The sequence below is a fragment of the Dasypus novemcinctus genome, chromosome 8 (genome assembly GCF_030445035.2).
Source record: "Dasypus novemcinctus isolate mDasNov1 chromosome 8, mDasNov1.1.hap2, whole genome shotgun sequence".
NCBI classification, from domain to species: Eukaryota; Metazoa; Chordata; class Mammalia; order Cingulata; family Dasypodidae; genus Dasypus; species Dasypus novemcinctus.
The window spans coordinates 63,769,942-63,790,159 of record NC_080680.1 but is presented as its reverse complement, the minus strand read 5'-3'; the positions used below and the strand labels follow the sequence as shown (position 1 = coordinate 63,790,159).

The window sequence follows — 20,218 nt, the reverse complement described above, 5'->3', positions numbered from 1 at the left end:
TTCAGGGGCTTGCAGTCATCAGTCTATTTGGGGAGAAAAGATACACAACAGAGTCAGTGTAATACTGTATCATGTTCTGATAAGCAAACTGATGATCCAGACAGTACATTTTAGGTAGGTTTAGAGAAGGGGAAGGGAACTGTGAGTTGGGTGGCTCAAGGATGGTGTGGAGCTTGTTCTGGGTATTAAAGGATTGGGAGAAGTCATTGAGAGTGAGAGATTGAGACATGTGTGATGTTCTTTCTCTGCCATTAGTGGGCCATGAATTAAAGGGTGTTTTATTGTTTTTAGTAGTGGTAACATGTATCCCTGACTCATTTGTGGGGCTTGGCCAAGTCTCCTTGTGAACATTGGCCTCCGTTTGTGAACTGTGGGTGAATGGGGTTAGGGTTCAGTCATGGCCTTGGACCACAGTGAAATTAACAGGCTCATAATGTGATTGAACTAATGACCCTGGCCTCATTACCACTGTGATTTAACTAGTTGAGTCAGTCAAACATTGCAGAAAGGGTAATCAAGGTATCTTTCAGAAATAGAGCTGTATGGCAGTAAACAGAGTGAAATAAAAGCCAGGTTTTTCCCTCTTGTAATATGCAGGCATTTATCACTTAATCCTAGAGTTCATATGTTTCTGCATCTAGTAAAAATAACGTGGGCAAAACAGAAACATTACCATGACTATCCTGTGGTCGCGTTTTTTATTACTCTTTTTTTTTTAGAGCAGTTTACAGAAAAATCATGCAGAACGTATACAGTTCCTATGTACCCCCACACACTCAGTTTCCACTATTATCATTTTGCTCTAGTGTGATCTGTAGTTTTGACATAATAAAATGTATAGTTATTTTTCTTGTGTGATGTCAGACTGTTTTTGCAGAGGATACTTGGAGCAACAATATTATTTTCAATTTTGGATGTGTAGAGTCTCATGAATTTATTGATGATGTCTTTCTCTTCTTATTTAAAGTCTGAACAACCCAGTCCTGCCAGTTCCAGCTCCAGCTCCAGCTCCAGCTTCACACCATCCCAGACGAGGCAACAAGGTATCAACATCTCCCAGACAAGCCACTAGACATTTTTCTCATAGAGCCTTTTAATGAGTTGATTTATGACCTATCTTCCATGGTTTTATTATTTGAATGATAACTTGGCTTTTATGCAGTTGTATTTATTTCCTCTATGAATGCACTAGGGTATTGTTTTGATGTATCAGGCCTGGCTCTAGAAATCCCCCTTTTTCTAGTTCCTGCTATCAGATTCCCGTTTTACAAAAGGATTATAGGCACAGCCCATTCCAGGGAATTCCCAGAGGAAATACAATAGCAAAAGCTGGATTTGTGAGGCTTTCATGTAGAGAAACATTTTCACTTACCCTTCTGGATACTTTCCATTTTATTTTTCCACAGATTAATAGAATTTCCTTAAAAAATGTTAATTTACCTTTTAAATGTATTTTTCCTCTGCTCATGAGCAAGTCTTAAATGAACTTAGAATAAAGAAATTTCAACTAGAACATTCACTAATTAAAGTGTCTTCTTTTATGTAAAGTCTTCAAATGTAAGCTTTTTTTCTTAGATGAAATAGACTATTTTTTTTAAGATACATAGATCACACAAAATGTTACATTAAAAGATATAAAGGTTCTCATATACCCCATTTCCCATACCCTCCACTCCTCCCACATCAACAACTTCTTTCATTAGTGTGGTACATTCATTGCATTTGATGAGTACATTTTGGAGCACTATTGGATTATAGTTTACGTTGTAGTTTATACTCTTTCCCAGTCCCAAAGTGTAAGCTTTATTACCTTTTTTTTTTTTTCATGAAAGGTGAGTTAATGTTGAAGAATAATATGTTCATTCATATTGAACATCATCTTTTTCATGGTCCACATTGAATTCCTGAAAGCCTTGCGTGGTTTGAAAGGGACTAAATTGCTGGGTGTGTTTGGGCTAACCTAAGCTTTCAGGAAAAACAAAATAAAGACTGATGGTTTTGGCTATTCAAAGTCCTTGTTCCACAAATTTCCAAAGATATAAGCCCACTACAAAAGCAGAGAAATTTGAGTTTTGCAGAATATGTGATTGCAGGGAGTCAATACTTATTTTAGAAATGAGCAAGGGATAGCTCTGATATCCCTATCTTGGACCATAAGAATTGCCTAATCCAGAAGGAAAGTGCCTCTCTCACTTTCTTGATTGCCTTTATAATCTCTTCTGTTAAGATTCAAAATGTCTCTCTTGTTTGTTGTATTTATAGCAGTAAAGTAAAAATAAGCTACACTACTGAGTTTTTTTCCTGTCTTTTCAGTTCTGCTCTAGAATAAAATTAGTTATGGTTTGATTTTCTTCTCTCATCTAATATTTGATACTTTCTTGAATATTCTGGGCACCTGATTTATTACATGGTTTTATCCATGTAAATACATGCTGGTATTTTGCCAGAAATTTCTTTAAAAAGTAAAATGAAAATTGACTATATAAAATTATTACAAGACCTTGTGTCCAAGATTAATATGAAGATCAGAGATATGACATTACACTATTGAACTGAAATATCTTATAATCTGAACTAACTGAAATGCTTGCCTGACCTGAAATTGACCTTGAAATAAAAGGAACAGCTAAACCTTAATAGATCAAAAACTATCACACAAAGGCTTCATTGCCAAGAACAAGTTAACAGCCACAGTAATTTATTAGTCTCAACTTTTCAATACATGGATTAACCTAACAAAACATTCAATTTATTGATAGGGAATTCTGTTTCTTTATAGATATAATTTTGCTTAGGGAAGGAAAAAATTTGTAGAAAAAATTCCTTGAAAATAGAGATTCTTTAATGAACATTTTGAGACATATATTATGAAAACAATAGTGTTTTGGCAGAGGTTGTCCAGAAACTACCAAGTGTAGCTTCTAAGATGTATAAATAAACATTGGAATGAGGATTTTAACAAATGTTCGGAGGAGAGGTTGCTGGTAAGCATTCCCCCGTGTCTAATGTGGCAAAGTGTACTTGTTTGATTGCCTGTGGTTCACTGTCACTCTTTAGGTCCTTTAAGGTCTATAATGAAAGATCTGCATTCCGACGACAATGAGGAGGAATCAGATGAGGCAGAGGATAATGACAATGACTCTGAAATGGAGAGACCTGTAAATAGAGGGGGCAGCCGAAGTCGCAGGTATGTGTCTCAGAAGGGAAGAGGTTTTCTAGGAAGGAATCAAAGCTTTTAAAAAGCCTACTGGTATAATCATAGCAAAGGTGTGAAACACACATACACACACAAAATGGCACTTAAATAGTCACATTCACTTGAAGGTGGATGCTTGGATATGCTTATACGCATTTCTACAGGGAACTTTTGATCTCTTTGCTCAGAAAGGAGAGGTTTTGCCTCTAAAAACTTCATGGGAAAAGTCATTAGAAATTCTTGTTCCTTGAAAGTATATGCTAGGTGATAGGACTACAGAAATTAAGTCTGTTTTCATTTGAAGAGCTTGGGTAGATCCATTGCTAGAGGTAGTCTCAATTTGAAAAAAAGGTATTTCCTGTTTGTAGTTAGAAATACCTAATTGGCTTCAGTGAATTATGTGTGTGACCTAATTAAAATGGGGATCACCTGTGTGTGTTTTCCAGAAAATAAATTCCTTTTAAGTGTGCTGACAATTAGATTCCTTAAGCCTCTTTAATGCTGTGAGGCATAATTTCACATTATAAGATGGTAATTCATTTCATTTATAATTAATAGGCAGCTTGAAGTTGCCTTGAGGATTTTCTTTCTTTATCATGAGGAAAACAAATAGGGATGATTATTTTAATGTATTTTCAGTAGAAAAAATATGAATTTACTTGAACTGAAAGCCCAGTTACATTAATAATATATTGTATTATGTCTTTTCCCATCATCCATTACTTTGTAGAAGGCCCTAAAATTCCTAAAAAGAATACTATCTTAATCCAAACTGGATAGACCGTTTGTGTCCTAATTGGTAATTCCTTAGTGTCTCCTCTGAGTAGAAAAGCTCTTTAGGGTATGCCCTTATCACATCTCCCCATGGCTTTTCCTTATGGCCATGCTCAACATTTTTCACCACCTCCTCTCTCAAACTTACTCTTCCGTATTCCTTTTAAAAAGGAAAAAAAATAAGGACACTTATGTTCTTGATTTTATAACATCTCCTTCTAGTTTTTAATCTAACAAGAAGGAAACTGGTAGGGGGAAAAGGCCTAAAAATGGACTCCAACTTGGAGTTTAGGAGCTTATTTATACCAACTAAAATCCTAACCACTGGCTGCTTTCAAATTTAGGTAATGAAAAATTGCATTACCTATTTAGACAATTTCCCAAGTTAGTGTTCTTTAAAAGATCTTGGTATTCTGTGATTAACTGTTACCTGCCCACTTCCCCATTCTCTGTATCAGTGTGTGTCAGATGAAACACTTTGGTGAGTTGTCTGGTATGATACATATTGAGACACTCTTCTTTTTTCCCTGCCTGACATATGCTGTTAGCACAGCAGCACCAGTGTAACATTTGATCTTCAGTGCACTTGTGAAGTCTCAACTGCTTAATCAGTTTAAATACTCAGCCTTCCACTTCAGTCAAGAAGTATTTTAAAGCGGCGCTTCAGCTGAACACTTCATTAATGTAATTTAGTTAAGAAAAACAAATTCCATCAGTTTTTGCTAACAGGAGATCCCTGTGTATCCTTTTCATTTTGTATCTTATCTGCCTATGGTATGGAACTAGAATGTATTTGTTTATTCAGTGCAAAAGAAAAACTACCCTGATTTCTAAAACATTTTCTGTTTTATTAGATTACTGTATAACCAGAGAGGAGGAGGCAAACACTGAGGGACATTTCTAAAGAAGGACATATATTCTGCAGAGTAAAATTTAAAAAAAAAACAACACAACTACTCTGGCTAAAAGAAAATTCCATTTTAATCTGAAAAGAAAAAATAGGGGAGGAGGTGATCCTGGGTACTTTGATTAATAAGGGTCTTTAGTTGTTAAAAGGTCTCATTGTATTTTTCCAAAGTATAATAGTTTCCTAAACACAGTTTATTCATGTTATTGTAGTGTCTTTTCAATGGATGCTATATGAATTGTTGAATAAGTGTTCTGAACTAGAGACATCTTGAATTGTTACACAGACACAGTAGAAACAATGGATGATGTCCTAACATGTTGGACTTCACACGTCCAGTTCCTCAGGTGTCTCCCTGAGCTGTCAGTGATGCGAGAATGTTGTCCACATACTTTTCAGTAGATGCTTCTGTTCCTGCAGCCTTTTAGCCCTATTACTATATTTTTCTGCCTGTAGTAGAGAGGCAGGAAGAAAAGGAAACTAAAAGGAAGGTTGTAATCTACAAACTGTCTAATTTTGCTGACCTCTGCAAGCTTGAGTGACATGTTTGATAGTAGGTAGATGGAGTCGGAGTTAAGTAAATAAATGATACCAGTAAAGTATAGTAGCTGAGCACTAGTTTTGGGGTCAGATTGCTTGGGTTTGAATGTTAGAGCCACCATTTTCTACCTCTGTGACCATAGGCAAGTGACTTAGTCTCTCTAGGCCTCAGTTTCCTCATTTGTAAATTAGAGGATCGTTAAATGAGAAATAGGAGGTAGAACACTTAACACAGTTCCAGAAACAAAGTTAGCTCTAGTACGTGTTAGCTGTTTTTAAAATGAGCTTTTAATGGTAGTGTTTGGATTCCTTGCTCTCTGTGACTATTACCATGGATGTTTCAAGACTCATCTGTTTGGAATGATGCATATGATCTCTCTCTCTCTCTTTCTGTCTTTACAGAGTTAGCTTAAGTGATGGCAGTGATAGTGAAAGCAGTTCTGCTTCTTCACCCCTACATCATGAACCTCCACCACCCTTATTAAAAACCAACAACAACCAGGTAAATTTCTGGTCTGGGAATTTTTTTCAAGGCTCTGGAAAACAAGCTGTATGCATTTTTACAAAGCACACTAACCTTTTTACCCCTTAATTTTAAACAAAGCCCCTTTTGATGTGAAACAGGAATTCATAACAGAGGAATAAACACATACAGTAAAAGAACTTCTATTGTCACGAAAAGATGACCATGTTCCACTGAATGGATGAAGAAGGAAGGGATGGGGATTCATGATTTTTGTATTTTTCCCCATCAGCAGTAGTAGGCGACAGACCTTTGGGACTAGCATAAAGCTTCGTTCTTTGCTAGTAGTAATTTATTGGTAGGAAATTAACTTTTAACTCTGTTTCCTCATCTGTAAATGGGGATGACCTGCTTTGCAGATTGTTGGAAGGGTAAGAAATGATATATGTAAGGAGCATAAGGCTGTGCCCAGCATCTAGTCAGTACTCAGTTGATGGTAGATATTTATTATTATAGGTGTTTACTCATCCAGGCCTTAGTTTACTCATGCAGGAAAAGAAGATTGTCACTTGGGATTGTATGGCATAGTTAGTAAGGTGTACAGGAAAATTATTGCTGTTATTATGAGAACCAAAGGAAAGCTTATTAATTTGATAGTCAACTCAAAATACAGTTATTTGGACAAGATCTAGGCAGAATTTCAAAAGCTGTGATGAAGAGCTTTTGTTAAACAAATGGATATGATTTGGATATTCAAAATAGTAAAATAAACTATTTTCAAGTACCATGAATATTGTAGAAGCCTCACTAGGCATTGAGTTGATATTCTTATTGCTATAAGTTATTTGTGTCTCTTTGTTAAGACAGATTCCCTGTGAGCTCTACAATAATTGCTTAATTCAAATTACCACATGAATATTAACCTGAAAAATAAAAGAACTGCAGTTTTCTAAAATTATTCTGTTTCACAGGTCCCACAATTTTAAATGGCCTTTCCTTAAATTTATGACTTTTATTTTACTTGGAAAATGTATTTTATAGCTAAAAACTTTTTCTTTTAAAATTTTGTGTAAAACAAATGTAACGATTTCTTATAATTTAAAATTCCTCACTTATAAACTTCGCATCTACAACTTACATCCTCCATTGTTAAGCAGGCATAGTATCAGTGCTCTTTACCTCACTAGTTACAGTTCAGCCGGGTTCTTTGTGTTCTACATATGAATGAAAGCCCAGCCCAAATATCTGATGCAGACTGAGTGCTGGATAAGTTAGTTGGTTTTTAATTTCTTAGCCTGGCTGGCAGCTGTCTGTGCCTCTCACCATCTCCAGTGCCAGCTCATGCTTTTGGCTCAGCTGACTTTCACCTCTGGCACGGCTACCCACCGCCACAAGCCACACATTTCAGTTAAAGTGAAAAGAGTAAAGGCGTAAACATAATTGCCAATCACAGCAAACACTGACTGCCCTGGCTACATAAGTTACTTGGGAAGTATTTTGTATATTTATTCTTCAGTATGACCTGGCAAAAGAATAGAATTTGGACCTTGAATATGTTCTTCACATCCAATTTAAATGTAATTAGGTCTGATTTCTGCTTCCAGTGCACAAGAATTAGGATAATTCATGGGTGGCAGCAGTGGCAGTGGCAGAAGTAAAGGACTAGGGCCTGCTTTTATGTGCCCCTCCTTATAATCTCCTTCAACATCTCTCCCAGTCACTAGACTGTGCTTGCTAAGTAAATGTAGCTCTAACAAGCCCCTATCTTGCTTTCTAACCTAACAGCTGTCCCTAAACCCTTCCTGGATGGGCAGTTTCAAACTAACTTTGGATTTAGGGACAGATTGGATTCTTTGTTGGACATTTTTTACCTAGCCAAATAAATAAATAAATAAATAAATAAATAAAAGCAATATCCTCTACTTGGAGGAGGTAAAATGGCTTTATCTAATTAAAAAGCATATCACTAGTTCCTTGGCATATGTTTATTTGACAAATGTAGTTTCACACATGTGAATCATCAATCTGTCAGTAACATTCAGTTATATGTCATTTTCTCTGTTCACCTATAAGAATAATAAGAAAGCCCATATGCTTTCACTTTTGCTAGTCTGGGGTAGGAATACATGTACCGCAAGAGTACTTATATCCTTATACCATGTCTTGGACCTGGGACAGCAAGAAAAGGTTTCAAAATTTTGTTTAGTTCTCATTTCATAATTGCATTGGACCAGGTGTGATGCTATCCCTATAAGTCTGTGTTCTAGAACTTAAAAAAATTTATTATTCCTTAGGTCTCCATACTGATGATGGAGTAAGTAAAAATCACTCAAATTTCACCCTGGAATGTCTTTTTAGTCTTATATTTGAATGTGCGTGTGAAAATCTGAAATTTCACACCAAATAAAACACACTAGGAGGGCCTAACTCTGAAATGGGAAGACTCAGTTTCCTTCTTCCATATACTTAAGCTCCAAACTGATAATGATCTCCTAAGTTTCTGTAAAGTACCCAGCAAAGCAAGTGTCTGTTGCCTTTTCACAAGTCTTCTAGAGACCAGGGAAAAAGGAAAGTGCTAATTGGCTCAAGCATTTTCCAAGTACTGAAGGAAAGTGAACAGAGAGAGTGGCACAAGTCAACAAAGCAAGTAATTAACCTGAGCGTTGTTAGGAGCTACTAGTGATCACTGACATAAAAGATCTATCAAGAGAGAATGCATCCGCTGAATAATTGAGCTGTCACTCCTCACAGAAGAATGCAAAAAAGTATAATCTTGAACATTTGATTCTCAATTCTCAAACCATATCTTTAGACTAAATGCAAAGTTGCTGCTAATCACAGTTCTGTTTTCAGAAGTTACAGAATTTATAAACAGCCCATCTAGGTGGTCTGGGTGGCTCTCTTTCCCTCAATACAGGTCAATAGGGAATAATTGAGGATTGTTGTACCATTTTAACCAGAGATGGTTCTTTCACTCTAATCCTCTCTTCTGTGAATTCCAAACAAAATGAAAATAACAGGTCCTTTTTAGCCAAAAGTGTGGAGGGAAGGAAGGGAAAAGAACTTGAAGGAAGGAAGTGATCTACCGGACCTGAGTTAATATTCAGAGTACCATAAATCACCGATCAGCCTGCAAGGCATGCTGAATGGAATTAAAGAGTCTATCCAGTTAAACTGGTTTGCAGTAAGCCTGTGGAAGACAAGGTGCTGTACTTTTTATTCTGGAGTCCTTTCCCCAAAGATAAGAAATGATCATAAATGAAACAATTGTCTTCAGCAGGGCTCAGCTCACTCAGAATGAGATTTTGACAAAGCTGTTTATTTTGGAGCAGGGAGAGATCAAAGAAGGAAGATTAACTGAGCCCTCTCTGGGCAGCCACTCAGTAACTTGAGGCGGATCCCTGACACCCGGAGCTTTTGTTCCTGCCACTGCTGCTTCAGAAGAAAGAAACTATGATTTCAATGTATTTTGGCCGCCTGTGCTGTAGTACTTTCGGAATGTGTGGGGTGACTCATGTCCCCCAAATGTTCTATTTTCTGCTCTGAAAAGAAGGTTGTAAAGTCTCTAGAGTCCTTTAGTCACTTGGACATCCAGGGTGCTGTGAGCTGGGGGATGGGACGGGGGTGTGTGTGCAGGATATGATGGGAACAAAGTTCAGTTCTCTAATGCACATGGCAAGTAGGTAGACGCTTCTTTACTCTTGCCTGAAATCTCTGTGGATTTTCTGTTGCCCAGCCAGCATCTGAGTTGGAGAGGAGTGCCATCTACTGACCTAGTTACTCCTAGGTCTCTGAGCATTGAGTTTTCCCTTGAGGTCTCATTTCCAACAATAGAGAGGAGGAAATTGAATGTAGTGGAGTATTTGGTTTCCTTTACAGTGGAGCATGTTAAAAACGATTGCCTTGCCTCAGCTATTAAGTAATTTCCTTGTATTGCCAAAAGGATTGTATTTTGAGTTACCCTGGCCAAATAGTTCATTTGGATATCTTAATGTTAAAAATGAAGAAATAAGGCAATTTACAGAAAAGGTTCTGTTAGAAGCACAGTCCTTCCTGTACATTACTCTAAATTCAAAGAAAAAAATACCTTTTTAAAAATATTTAGTCTTTTCCAAAATGTTATGGTCCTATCCTCAGCAAGTAAAATGTTTTTGAGTAATATAAAATTTTACAGCTGAGTGGCATTCTGAATGTTATCCTGTCCATCTCTCTCACTTCATTTCATTTTTTGAGGTCCCAAAATGTAAAATTATAGGGCTTAAGTTTCTGAGTCCAATCAGCACTTTTTCCACTATAGATTAAAATGGGATTCATTCTTAAAAGTGTCTTTGTGCTACAAAATACTAAGTTAGGACAGGAATGGGTAAAAAGAAGAGCAATAGTAATATAAGGCTTCTTAAAATAAATGAGTTTTTTTTTTTTTTGCATTTTCCTCTTTAATATTAGTCTCAGATTATAACATCTCACTTGGTATGAGGTTATAATGAAAAAGGCATATATTACTTTGCTTTTTATGTTTATACTCATTTGTAAATTCTCATCATTAATAAAGTGGTTCTCAGCCATTTCAAGCAAGAATTGTTTAAAATGTTTTCCTCATAATCCTCAATTTTTAAGATTCTGACTAATAAATCAACCACATTTATTAAATATTTCTATTTTTAAAAATTAGAAACATGGTTCCTCATCCAAGTTTCCAAACAGCATGCATAACTGCTATTCATAACCTAAGTCATAATCAGTCCAGATAAAAGCCAAGATACTTGGTGTTTTACCCTGGGTGAGCATATAATTTCTTGAAATACGCATAGTTCTGGCTCTTTATTTCTTCAGATGGTGGATCCCAAGTTGGGAGCAATCAGTATAACTGATGGCCATTTTCATCCTCAAATTGCTTGAGTGTAATGGATATGAATAACTTTTAGAATCTGAATGTCAGGTGCTAAAAAGGGCCTTTGAGTGTTTGTTTTATCATCCTTAGCATACCGAGCACTGGTAGTCATGCTGAAACAGCAGAATGAATGAGAAAAAAAATTTTGCCAGAGGGGACTATAATCTGAGTAAAGCTCAGCTGTTGTATATAAGTGTGAGAGTGTGTTGTCACAAAAGAGAAGCAGCCTTGGAAGCTTCTTTCCTCATCAACTTTTCTGGTTTTGTTTTGTTTTTATGTTCTATTGACCTGAGTCAGCATTGCAAATATAAATAACTTATTTTCCAAGAAAAGGTAAGATTAAAAGAGAAGAAAGAAAATACATAGAGGAGAAATGTTTTTTGGAAAGTAATGTTATTATACAGCATTTCAATCAGTGTCTTTCTTTGGGGGGCTGGTTAGTTAAGAAGTGCTTGAAATAAAATTTAACACAGTGTTCTTTTTGATCTCTAGATTCTCGAAGTGAAAAGTCCAATAAAGCAAAGCAAATCAGATAAGCAAATAAAGAATGGTGAATGTGACAAGGTAGGCTTCCAGGCCATTGCTATGAGTGCTGAAGCGCAAACACGTCTCCCTTTTCTTTGTGTTTCCTTTGATCATCCTTGCTGGTTCTCCTTTCATTCTCTTCTTCAGAAGTGCCCAGGAGTCCCAGATGATGGGCACGTCATCCCAGGCTTTGCAGTTTATTTTTCAAGTCTTACTTGCATCTTCAGTATTTAGCTTGGCTTTATGCTAGCTGCTGTTTACCATGATGCCTACATTGCCAAGGTACTTCAGGCACAGTGAATTGGGAGGAAAGAGAATAGTGGTGGAGGTAGGGGGTTAAGGAATCTCACACTTCAGTGACTAGGACATCTGATCCTAGTGCAGTGTGCTTTCTCCAAGTGTGCACCATATATCTGAAATAGGACTGCAAAGCCTGTTTTGGATTAAATCACTTGGTATTGCCTGGGCTGTAACATCTTTTGCATTAGATCCCTCTAATGCTTCTTCACAAACTTCCTTACCTTTATTGCAAAAGGTGCAAGGGACACCCATGCAGTTATGCTAGTAAAGGCTCAGCAGGAAAGAGAGATGTGCCTCTGCCCTTGCAGAGGAGCTCTTGACAAAGCAGATAATTCTAATAGTGGTATCTCTTTTTCATAAGACAGTCTTCTGTCACTACTTGGCATTGTTTCCTGACAAATGTTAGTTTATAGGTGTGAGCAGGAAGCCTTTTTTTCTTTTTTTAAAGAATTTGCCCTGACATAGATGGTAATATGCATTGATTCTTCCATATTCAAACTTAGACTTTTTTCTCTTTGTTAGAAAACTTCTGGCATTAAAGGAAAAATACTGAGAGTGGCCTGCAATAGCATGTTTAAATTCATGACTTAACATGGCATTCTACTCTCTGTAGAGATATTTTGAGAGAGGATCCATCTAGTCACTTGAATTTTATTGAGAGCAAATAATGTTGCCCATTTATTTTTAAAGCTGACCTGATAAAGGTAATAATTGGGACAAGAGAGACTTTGTTTGCAAAGGCCTTTGAGCACTGAGTTCATACACCCTGGAGTAGGGTAGTAAAATGGGGAACATCCAACTGCTGCTTGTGTTTACTTACTTATTTAGTCATTTATTTTTCAACTACTTCTTAAAGTGCTTGTTATTTTTGGGAATACTCTTCTCTTTCAGGCATACCTAGATGAACTGGTAGAACTTCACAGAAGGTTAATGACGCTGAGGGAAAGGCACATACTGCAACAGGTGAGAAATGATTTTTAGCACAGCTCTTTCCAGAAGCCTCAGGGCTAGTTTGTCTTGGGGTCCTGTGATAAGCACTTTGAAGCTATACCATCATCATCAGAACTAGGCTCATGCTACCTGTGGAAGTATTTGGGGAAGGTACTCATTTCTGAGGCCTTTGGGAAGTCTGCGTTTAGCTGTGTGTTAATTGTTCTCCCAACCCCAGTGCTACAGGCAGATGAAAAATGGCCACTTGTGGAGGTGAAGCTGGAATGTCATGATCTCCCAACTGACTGATGTAATTACGTGGTCTAAGGGAGGGGATAGTAAGAATGCAAAGACCTTTGGGACCAGGCTTCTGATTTCATGGGAAAACAGTGATAAGAATTTCAGTCAAGTGCTATAAACATTTGTCATTCGATTTAGCAAGTTTTGCCAGTACTGTTCTAAGGAAAATAAATATTTTCCTCATTTCCCTTATCTTGTACAACATATATTCTATTATTATCAACTCAACTGTGGAACACTTGTAGAGAAACTTCTATTAGTACCATGTGATGTTTTGAGAAGATAAGAAGGGAGGTTTTTAGTTTTCATACAGTTAACAGTACATGCCTCTACTGCATTAACAGTGGCTGTTGATAAAATAGTTTTTCTTTAACTCCTGAAGAGAAGGCTATGAGTTCTAAATTCCAGGTTGGACCAATAGTTTGTTTCATTGTTTATACACACACACACATATATGGCTTTTTATGTTCTGTTTAATTTTTGTTTTTTTACTTTCAAAGGACTTGAAGTTAGTACTTAATCTGCTCCAGCTGTGTGTTTTTTATGTTTACTGGCTGATGGTTACATTTCTGTGTTATGTACACAGAATGGTTATATTCTGTGTACATTTTCACTTATACCTATAAATACACACACTCAAAACTTGCCAAGTTCCTGATTGATCTGATAAAGGTTTTTTTTTTTAACCCTTCTTAGAGTTTTCAGATTTGAATAAAAGACCTGTGATTCTTAACTGGGGATAAATTGCATTTCTAGCATTTCCTTTAAAGTGAGTATGGGGAGGATTTGAGTAGTTTGCTCTAAGATAAAACCTAATAATTTGATAGTATATTTGTTCAACTTGATTCTGTAGAACTGAGACTTCAAGACTCTGCCTGCTGCTTAACAATTATTTGGGGCTAATTGATTGAATGTTGATGGAAAATCTGTTAGCCAGGCTTTCCATTGTTCCCCAAACACCAACTCTGAAACACTATGGTACAATTGTCCAATAAAGCTATTAATGTTCAAGCTGGGCCCAAAGAGTAGAAGGGTTTTATACCATAGCAGAGTGCCACACAGATGTTTGGGCAGGGTTGAGACACCTTCACAGAGAACACCCAGTCAATGGGTGGAGGATGCTAGGCCGTGGGGTAGAGTTTTACCTCTGCACGTCACTGGCATTCCCAAGTTAATACTGTCCTTTATTTAGACCTTTGAAAGAATTGTGAGGGAAGGTCACTTACTCGAGAACTCCTTCCAAGTGGATTATTTTAGTATTCTAGAGGGAGAGAGCAATATCTATGAATTTTTAACCTGGCATAAAGGCACTCCTGGGCACATAGCATTTCACCCTAATTGCATTCCCCGGGCTGGTTGAAAGCTCTCAGTCTTTGGCCTTTTGCCTTGTAATGCAGCTGAGGCTTGTGATTATGATAGCATGATGCATGTCCTGTCACGGTTTACTGCTTAATTAATTCCTATTGTAAAATGTAGCACTATTGAAGACTGACGTTCTTCTCCACCTTGAGAACTCCTCATCTTGCAGAATGCATTCCACAAAGTACATATTCACTGCCATGTACATGAACACCTGAATCAAAATTTCTAGTGGGCCCAAGATCACATCTTAGCTTTTTAGGCTCTTCCAGTTAATGCATCATCTCAAAAAATCTTATCTAGTAATTTTATATGGCTCACAAAAGTAGTTAGTAGCTTTGTTTTACTCTGGGATGTACAGTACTGGCACCCAGCATCTATTAAATGAACAGAAAGCATTGTATCAAGAGCCCTATGTTCCTCGAGTGTTGTTGGGGGGGGGGGGAGAGGGGGGGTGGGGGGGTGGGGTTGAATGGGACCTCACATATATATTTTTAATGTAATATTATTACAAAGTCAATAAAAAATTAAAAAATTAAAAAAAAAAATCACCTGGAAAAAAAAAAAAAAAAAAAAAGAGCCCTATGTTCCTAAGCCACTTTTCTATAGGATAAACATACAGTACAGTGGACTCATTCAAACCAAGAGATATGACTGGATTGACTGATGGTTTGGTTCTTCTTTAAGCCATGTATTCCACATTTATTTGGAAAGAGAGGTTGAGCATTCTAACTAACCTCAGCAATTCAACTCTGAGCCTGGATTTGCATCCTAGTCAGAAAAAAAAGCTGTGAGGAAAACCAGGGCTTCCTTAGAAAACACTTTAGCAATTGAGATACCAGCTATTGGGAAGCGGACTTGGCCCAATGCGTAGGGTGTCTGCCTACCACATGGGAGGTCCGTGGTTCAAACCCCCGGCCTCCTTGACCCGTGTGGAGCTGGCCCATGCGCAGTGCTGATGCACGCACAAGGAGTGCCCTGCCATGCAGGGGTGTCGCCCGCGTAGGGGAGCCCCACGTGCAAGGAGTGCACCCCGTAAGGAGAGCTGTCCAGCGCAAAAGAAAGTGCAGCCTGCCCAAGAATGGCACTGTACACATGGAGAGCTGATACAACAAGATGATGCAACAAAAAGAAACACAAGAAACACAGATTCCTGGTGCCGCTGATAAGGATAGATGCAGTCACAGAAAAACACACAGCAAATGGACACAGAGCAGACAACTGGGGTGGGGTGTGGGGAGGGGAGAAAAATAAAAAATAAATCTTAAAAAAATTTTAAAAAAAAGATTAAAGGTATTAATCTTTTAGAATTATCTTCAGAGAGATGAGGAATAAGGCTTTTTAACTCTTTCCCTGAGTGATGCATTAGAGTCTTCCTTTGAACAACATACTGAGAAGTGATCTGCTGCAAAGGATTTTCTCCATCCTGGGAAATTGCTTGTCATGTTTAGCACCTCCTCATATGTTGGAACCTTTTGTCCTGTCTCCTAATCCAGTGTCGGACACATTTTTCATGTGGCTAGACAGTGCTTCCCAGTCCATAGCCTAAAGGAAAATGACTCCAATCTGGGCAGAAGCAAGTAGCTCGAAGCTTATTCACGTTCAGTGAAAGTGGCTGCTTTGAGTGGAAGGAACAGTCACTTTTTAATACAATGAGACCAAAAATAATGCATCCACCTTTTTATAATTAGAAACAGGGTTGTGGGAGGGAATCACCGATTTAACAACTGGATCTTACCCTGTTTAAAAAAAAAACAAAAAAACACCGACAGTGACCTGCATGGTACCCCCTAAAAGCCTGCCATGACAGGAAATAATCCATCATGAATGTTTACACAACAACCATCATCTGAAGAATGAGTTAAGCAGTTTACATGCTCTTCCTTTTCTTCTACCTCTACTGTGTGCCTTTGCTTATTTTTCTTATATGCGGTCACTCTAACTTTTATTATTATTATTCTGGAGGGGCATTCATTATTGTAGTATGATGTAGGACAGTGACACCAAGATAGAGCCATACTGAATCAAGAGGGCAGAGTAATTGCATAGAATGGCACAGTGCAGTCCTTCCGGAACTAGGTGGGTGTTTATAAGCTTTGTGGCCTCTGTTTTTGGAATAAAGTATTTTAATGTTGTGCTTCTGATGTTTTGACTATCAGAGTTCCTGAAAAGGAGCCCACACTTATTTTTCTTTATGAAGTCTTTTTTCACTTGATTGAGGACATAAGCACATGCTCTAGTAATTGAAATCATTAAGGTTCTTTGGCAAAGTCTTGAACTCCCCAACAGCTGGCATTACTACTGCTTTGAGGCTGACTCTGCATCTACCTTGGTGTAGTCTTAGAGGGTCCCATAAAAACATGAGGTTTATTTTAGTTAGATTTATCATATCCCTGTTATATCAGCGTGTATGTGGCTGCAGGTGGAGGGTAGGCACTGGTTGTGGAGGAAGTAGATGGATAATGAGTGAATCACAAGATATTACAATGTATGTGAAATGACTGGTCCAAATTTCCTAGTGGGAAAATGTGTTTATTTGCTTTAAAATTAAGTGGCTTTTTTCTAGAAGGAATTTTTATTGCCCAGTTTTCTATTTATTGTTAAGCAATTAAGGAGCATGTATGTTAAGTCACAGAAAGCTATTAAATGGGTGGTTTCAGAGCTACCTGTCATTTTGAGGAAAAAATGTAGTACTCCATTTCTTTTATCGTACACTGGTATTAGCCTGTCATGTCAACTACTTTCCTACATCTACCTCCCTCTCTGCCTCCTCTTTTTACCTATGTATACTTTTATTATAATTATTATTTTAAATAATTCAGGTTGCCTCTTCTGAGTTTTACTTCTGACATTTTCGTGCTTCACTTGTTTTAAGGCTGATGAAATGGCTAACAGGCAGTAGAGGAAAGAGGAAAATGCACCAGGCCTGATAATTCAGGTGCTATATATTTACCTCCCAGATAATTAAGGATAAGTATATTTGGTAATCATAATCATGTTGACCTATCTATATAGCAATATTCAGTTTATAAAAAGGCATTACTTACTTGCTCATCTGCACAACCCTGTAAGGTTAAGTAGAGCAGATGGTATTAACTACATTTTACAAACGAGGAAACTGAGGCTCAGAGATTTTACTCTTCAGTCTTATGTCACTCAGATAGTGAGCAGAGTCAGAACTTTATGTGCCAGATTCAGGACTCTTTATTCTGAATGCTTTGTCGCTTACCTACTGGCTAGCTGTTTGGGGGAAGAACCCAGACTTTGGTCTACTTGTCATCTGCCTTCATTGTATAAATTTGAAATGTCAATACCTCTGAAGAGGCTATTTTGTTTCTATCCTGAAATTAACACATTTCACTCGGTTCATAGTATTATTATACAATCTAGCAAAAAGATAGTTTATTTTTATACAGTAAGTGTATAATTGCCTTGAAATGTTTGTGCATGTGGACATAACTTTGGTCTCTGAAAGTATGTGGATGTGTGTGGGCAACTTACCCAAAGCTCTACAACTATGAGTGCTCATTTTAGTGTTAATAATAAGATCTCGTTTGGTAAATTATTACACGCCTGTAATACTTTAACCATAATTGGGCACATCCCTACTAATGATATCTTGGTGCATATAATAGAACCCTGGGTCCAGTGGTTTAAGCAAGTAGGACTCTCTTCACCCTGACTCCCCCATATAACAATACACTTGGAGGTAAGTAATCCATAGTCAATATAGTAGCTTAAAGATGCCACTGAGGACACAGGCTCCTTTTCTTCCTGCTCTGCCATCATTCTTATGTTGCATTCTTCCCAGTGACTTCCGAGAAATTAAATGTAAGGAGATGTGGCTGCCAGGTTCTGCAAATGGGTCTAGGGAGGGCAAGTGTTGCCACTTTCAGAAAAGCTTTACTAACTGCTGTTAGGAAAGACAAAGAGGTAAATGGATATTTGGTAGGCAGTTTACAGTGTCAGTCATGGTTCCATAATGGGAGTAACTTGTTTTATTATTAAACCCATGGCAATATCTGTAAAATATAGTCACAGAATTTGAATAAGGCAATAACAGCTCAATCTGGAGTTGTGTAATTAATTGGATTGAGGCTTAATGCTTCTGTGGATGTAATGATATATCAGGAATGGGGAGCACATTTTCTGTTAAGAGCCATTGACCCATAGGGAATAGTTCACAAATTTATTGTTTGTTGATTTTTTAAAAAAAGTAATTGTCAATAAAAAGGTTAAAAGTTCCCGTGCTGCTGTTTTTTAGCCTGAATTTAGGGAACCTGAAACTTCATTGAATAAATAATAGGCTAAATAATTTAAATTATTCTCTCTCTTAAGATTTGTGAACTAAAGAGAATCAGCAGCAAGTATAGGGAATAACAAAGGCAACTAAAAATATGTAGAAGAGTTTGCCAAGTGTTTTCTCTGTACAAATATTTTTTTCTGTCCCCTGATGCTCGTTTTTCTTCCCTCCCTACAAAGATTGACAAAAGCAGTCCCCATTCTTCATTTCCCTACAGCATACATACTTAAAACCCACATTGCAGGCACAGTATCCATTTCTAATAGAATTATTAGTAAAATAAGACACTTAACATGATAAAAGAATCTCCCAAACCAATAATCAGCATCATTCTTAATGTTGAAACCTCAGAAGTATCCTTATGAAAGCCAGGGCAAGAGAACAATGCTTCTGTCATCACTTTGCTTAACATTTTTCTGAACGTTGGAGCCAATGCAATATGAAATGAAAAATACATAACATATCGCTATCCCTCCTAAACAGGGGGACAAAGACATCCTTCCTTTTTCTAGAGCATATTTATCACCCCTTAGCATCCAAGAGAATCAACTGAAAATGATTATAATAATAAATGTATTCATTCATTTTTTTGTATAGCAAAGTATACAGCTAGATGAATTCTCACAAAATGAATGCATTTTATGTAATCAGCACCCAGATCAAGAATAAAACAATTTCAGTACCCCAGAAGACCCCCTTCTACTCACCACCCATAATTTTCAAGGGTGGGATTGTAGATGGTTTCCATTTTTTTCTTTGTGCATTCTGTATTTTCTGAAATTTTTATAGTTATGTAATTAGGAAAAAACCTTATATATGTGTGCCTATGTATATGCATGTATATAATTTTTTAAAAAGTTTTATTTCTAGGTTGGCGTTTCCTACATCTGTTAAGTATGGGCACTGTCCACTGGATCAGTAACTAATTTTTAAAGCGGTCTCTCCTCCTAACTTCCCATCCCCATTCCTCATACCTACAATAAATATTCTTTTGCTGACTTGAAAACAGGAATCAGTTTAAAGAATATGGATGGTAAGAAAAGGTTATCTATCTCTTTGAGTGTTTTGATCACTTAATATTGTTTTGATTTGCCAAATTGGCCAAGAGATAGTGAGGTTTCTTTACTACTATAGGATCTTTTTGGTGTAAATAAGAATATTTAACCTCATGGTTCCATAGTTGAGCCCCTCCATCTCTCCCTATTTCCCTTTTGATGTCTGTTGCTTATTCCCCAAACTTTCTCTTCTTTACTTCTCTAGATCGTGAACCTTATAGAAGAAACTGGACATTTTCATATCACAAACACGACATTTGATTTTGACCTTTGCTCGCTGGACAAAACCACAGTCCGTAAACTACAGAGTTACCTGGAAACATCTGGAACATCCTGAGGTTACAACAACTGGATGCATCAAAAACTATTGGCTTTTTTTTTTTTTTGGTTGTGATTTTTTGTTGTTGTTTATATGAAAACACTCAGAATGATGCAACCAAAAGGGAAAAAATAAAAATCAAGCAACTTTCAGCTTTATTTTTCTTTAAAGCCAGTCATCATCTCTTGATAAAGGAGAGGTTAAGCAAACCAACCTCAGCGGACCACTCTTCTCTCAAAGGAAACCCCTGGGAAGAGTTAGCCTGGATAGCCTTGAAAACAAATCAAACACAACACAAGAAAACTTAAAGAATGTGTATGGTATCATGTATTTCTCTGTGGTGGTTCGTTCCACAG

The 20,218-nt window shown here is 37.2% G+C and overlaps 1 protein-coding gene across 2 annotated transcripts in view; it reads left to right on the top strand.

Moving 5' to 3' along the window:
* MLLT3 (MLLT3 super elongation complex subunit) overlaps positions 1 to 20,014 on the top strand; it is a 303,624-nt gene extending 283,610 nt beyond the window's left edge. For both annotated transcript variants that reach the window (XM_004446755.4, XM_004446756.4), the window contains exons 6-11: positions 968 to 1,043; positions 3,058 to 3,187; positions 5,820 to 5,919; positions 11,264 to 11,335; positions 12,488 to 12,559; positions 19,749 to 20,014. In XM_004446755.4, the coding sequence (XP_004446812.1) occupies positions 968 to 1,043; positions 3,058 to 3,187; positions 5,820 to 5,919; positions 11,264 to 11,335; positions 12,488 to 12,559; positions 19,749 to 19,880 (582 nt within the window). In that variant the 3' untranslated portion in view covers positions 19,881 to 20,014. The remainder of the gene's footprint in view (positions 1 to 967; positions 1,044 to 3,057; positions 3,188 to 5,819; positions 5,920 to 11,263; positions 11,336 to 12,487; positions 12,560 to 19,748) is intronic.
* Positions 20,015 to 20,218: the final 204 nt, after the last annotated feature.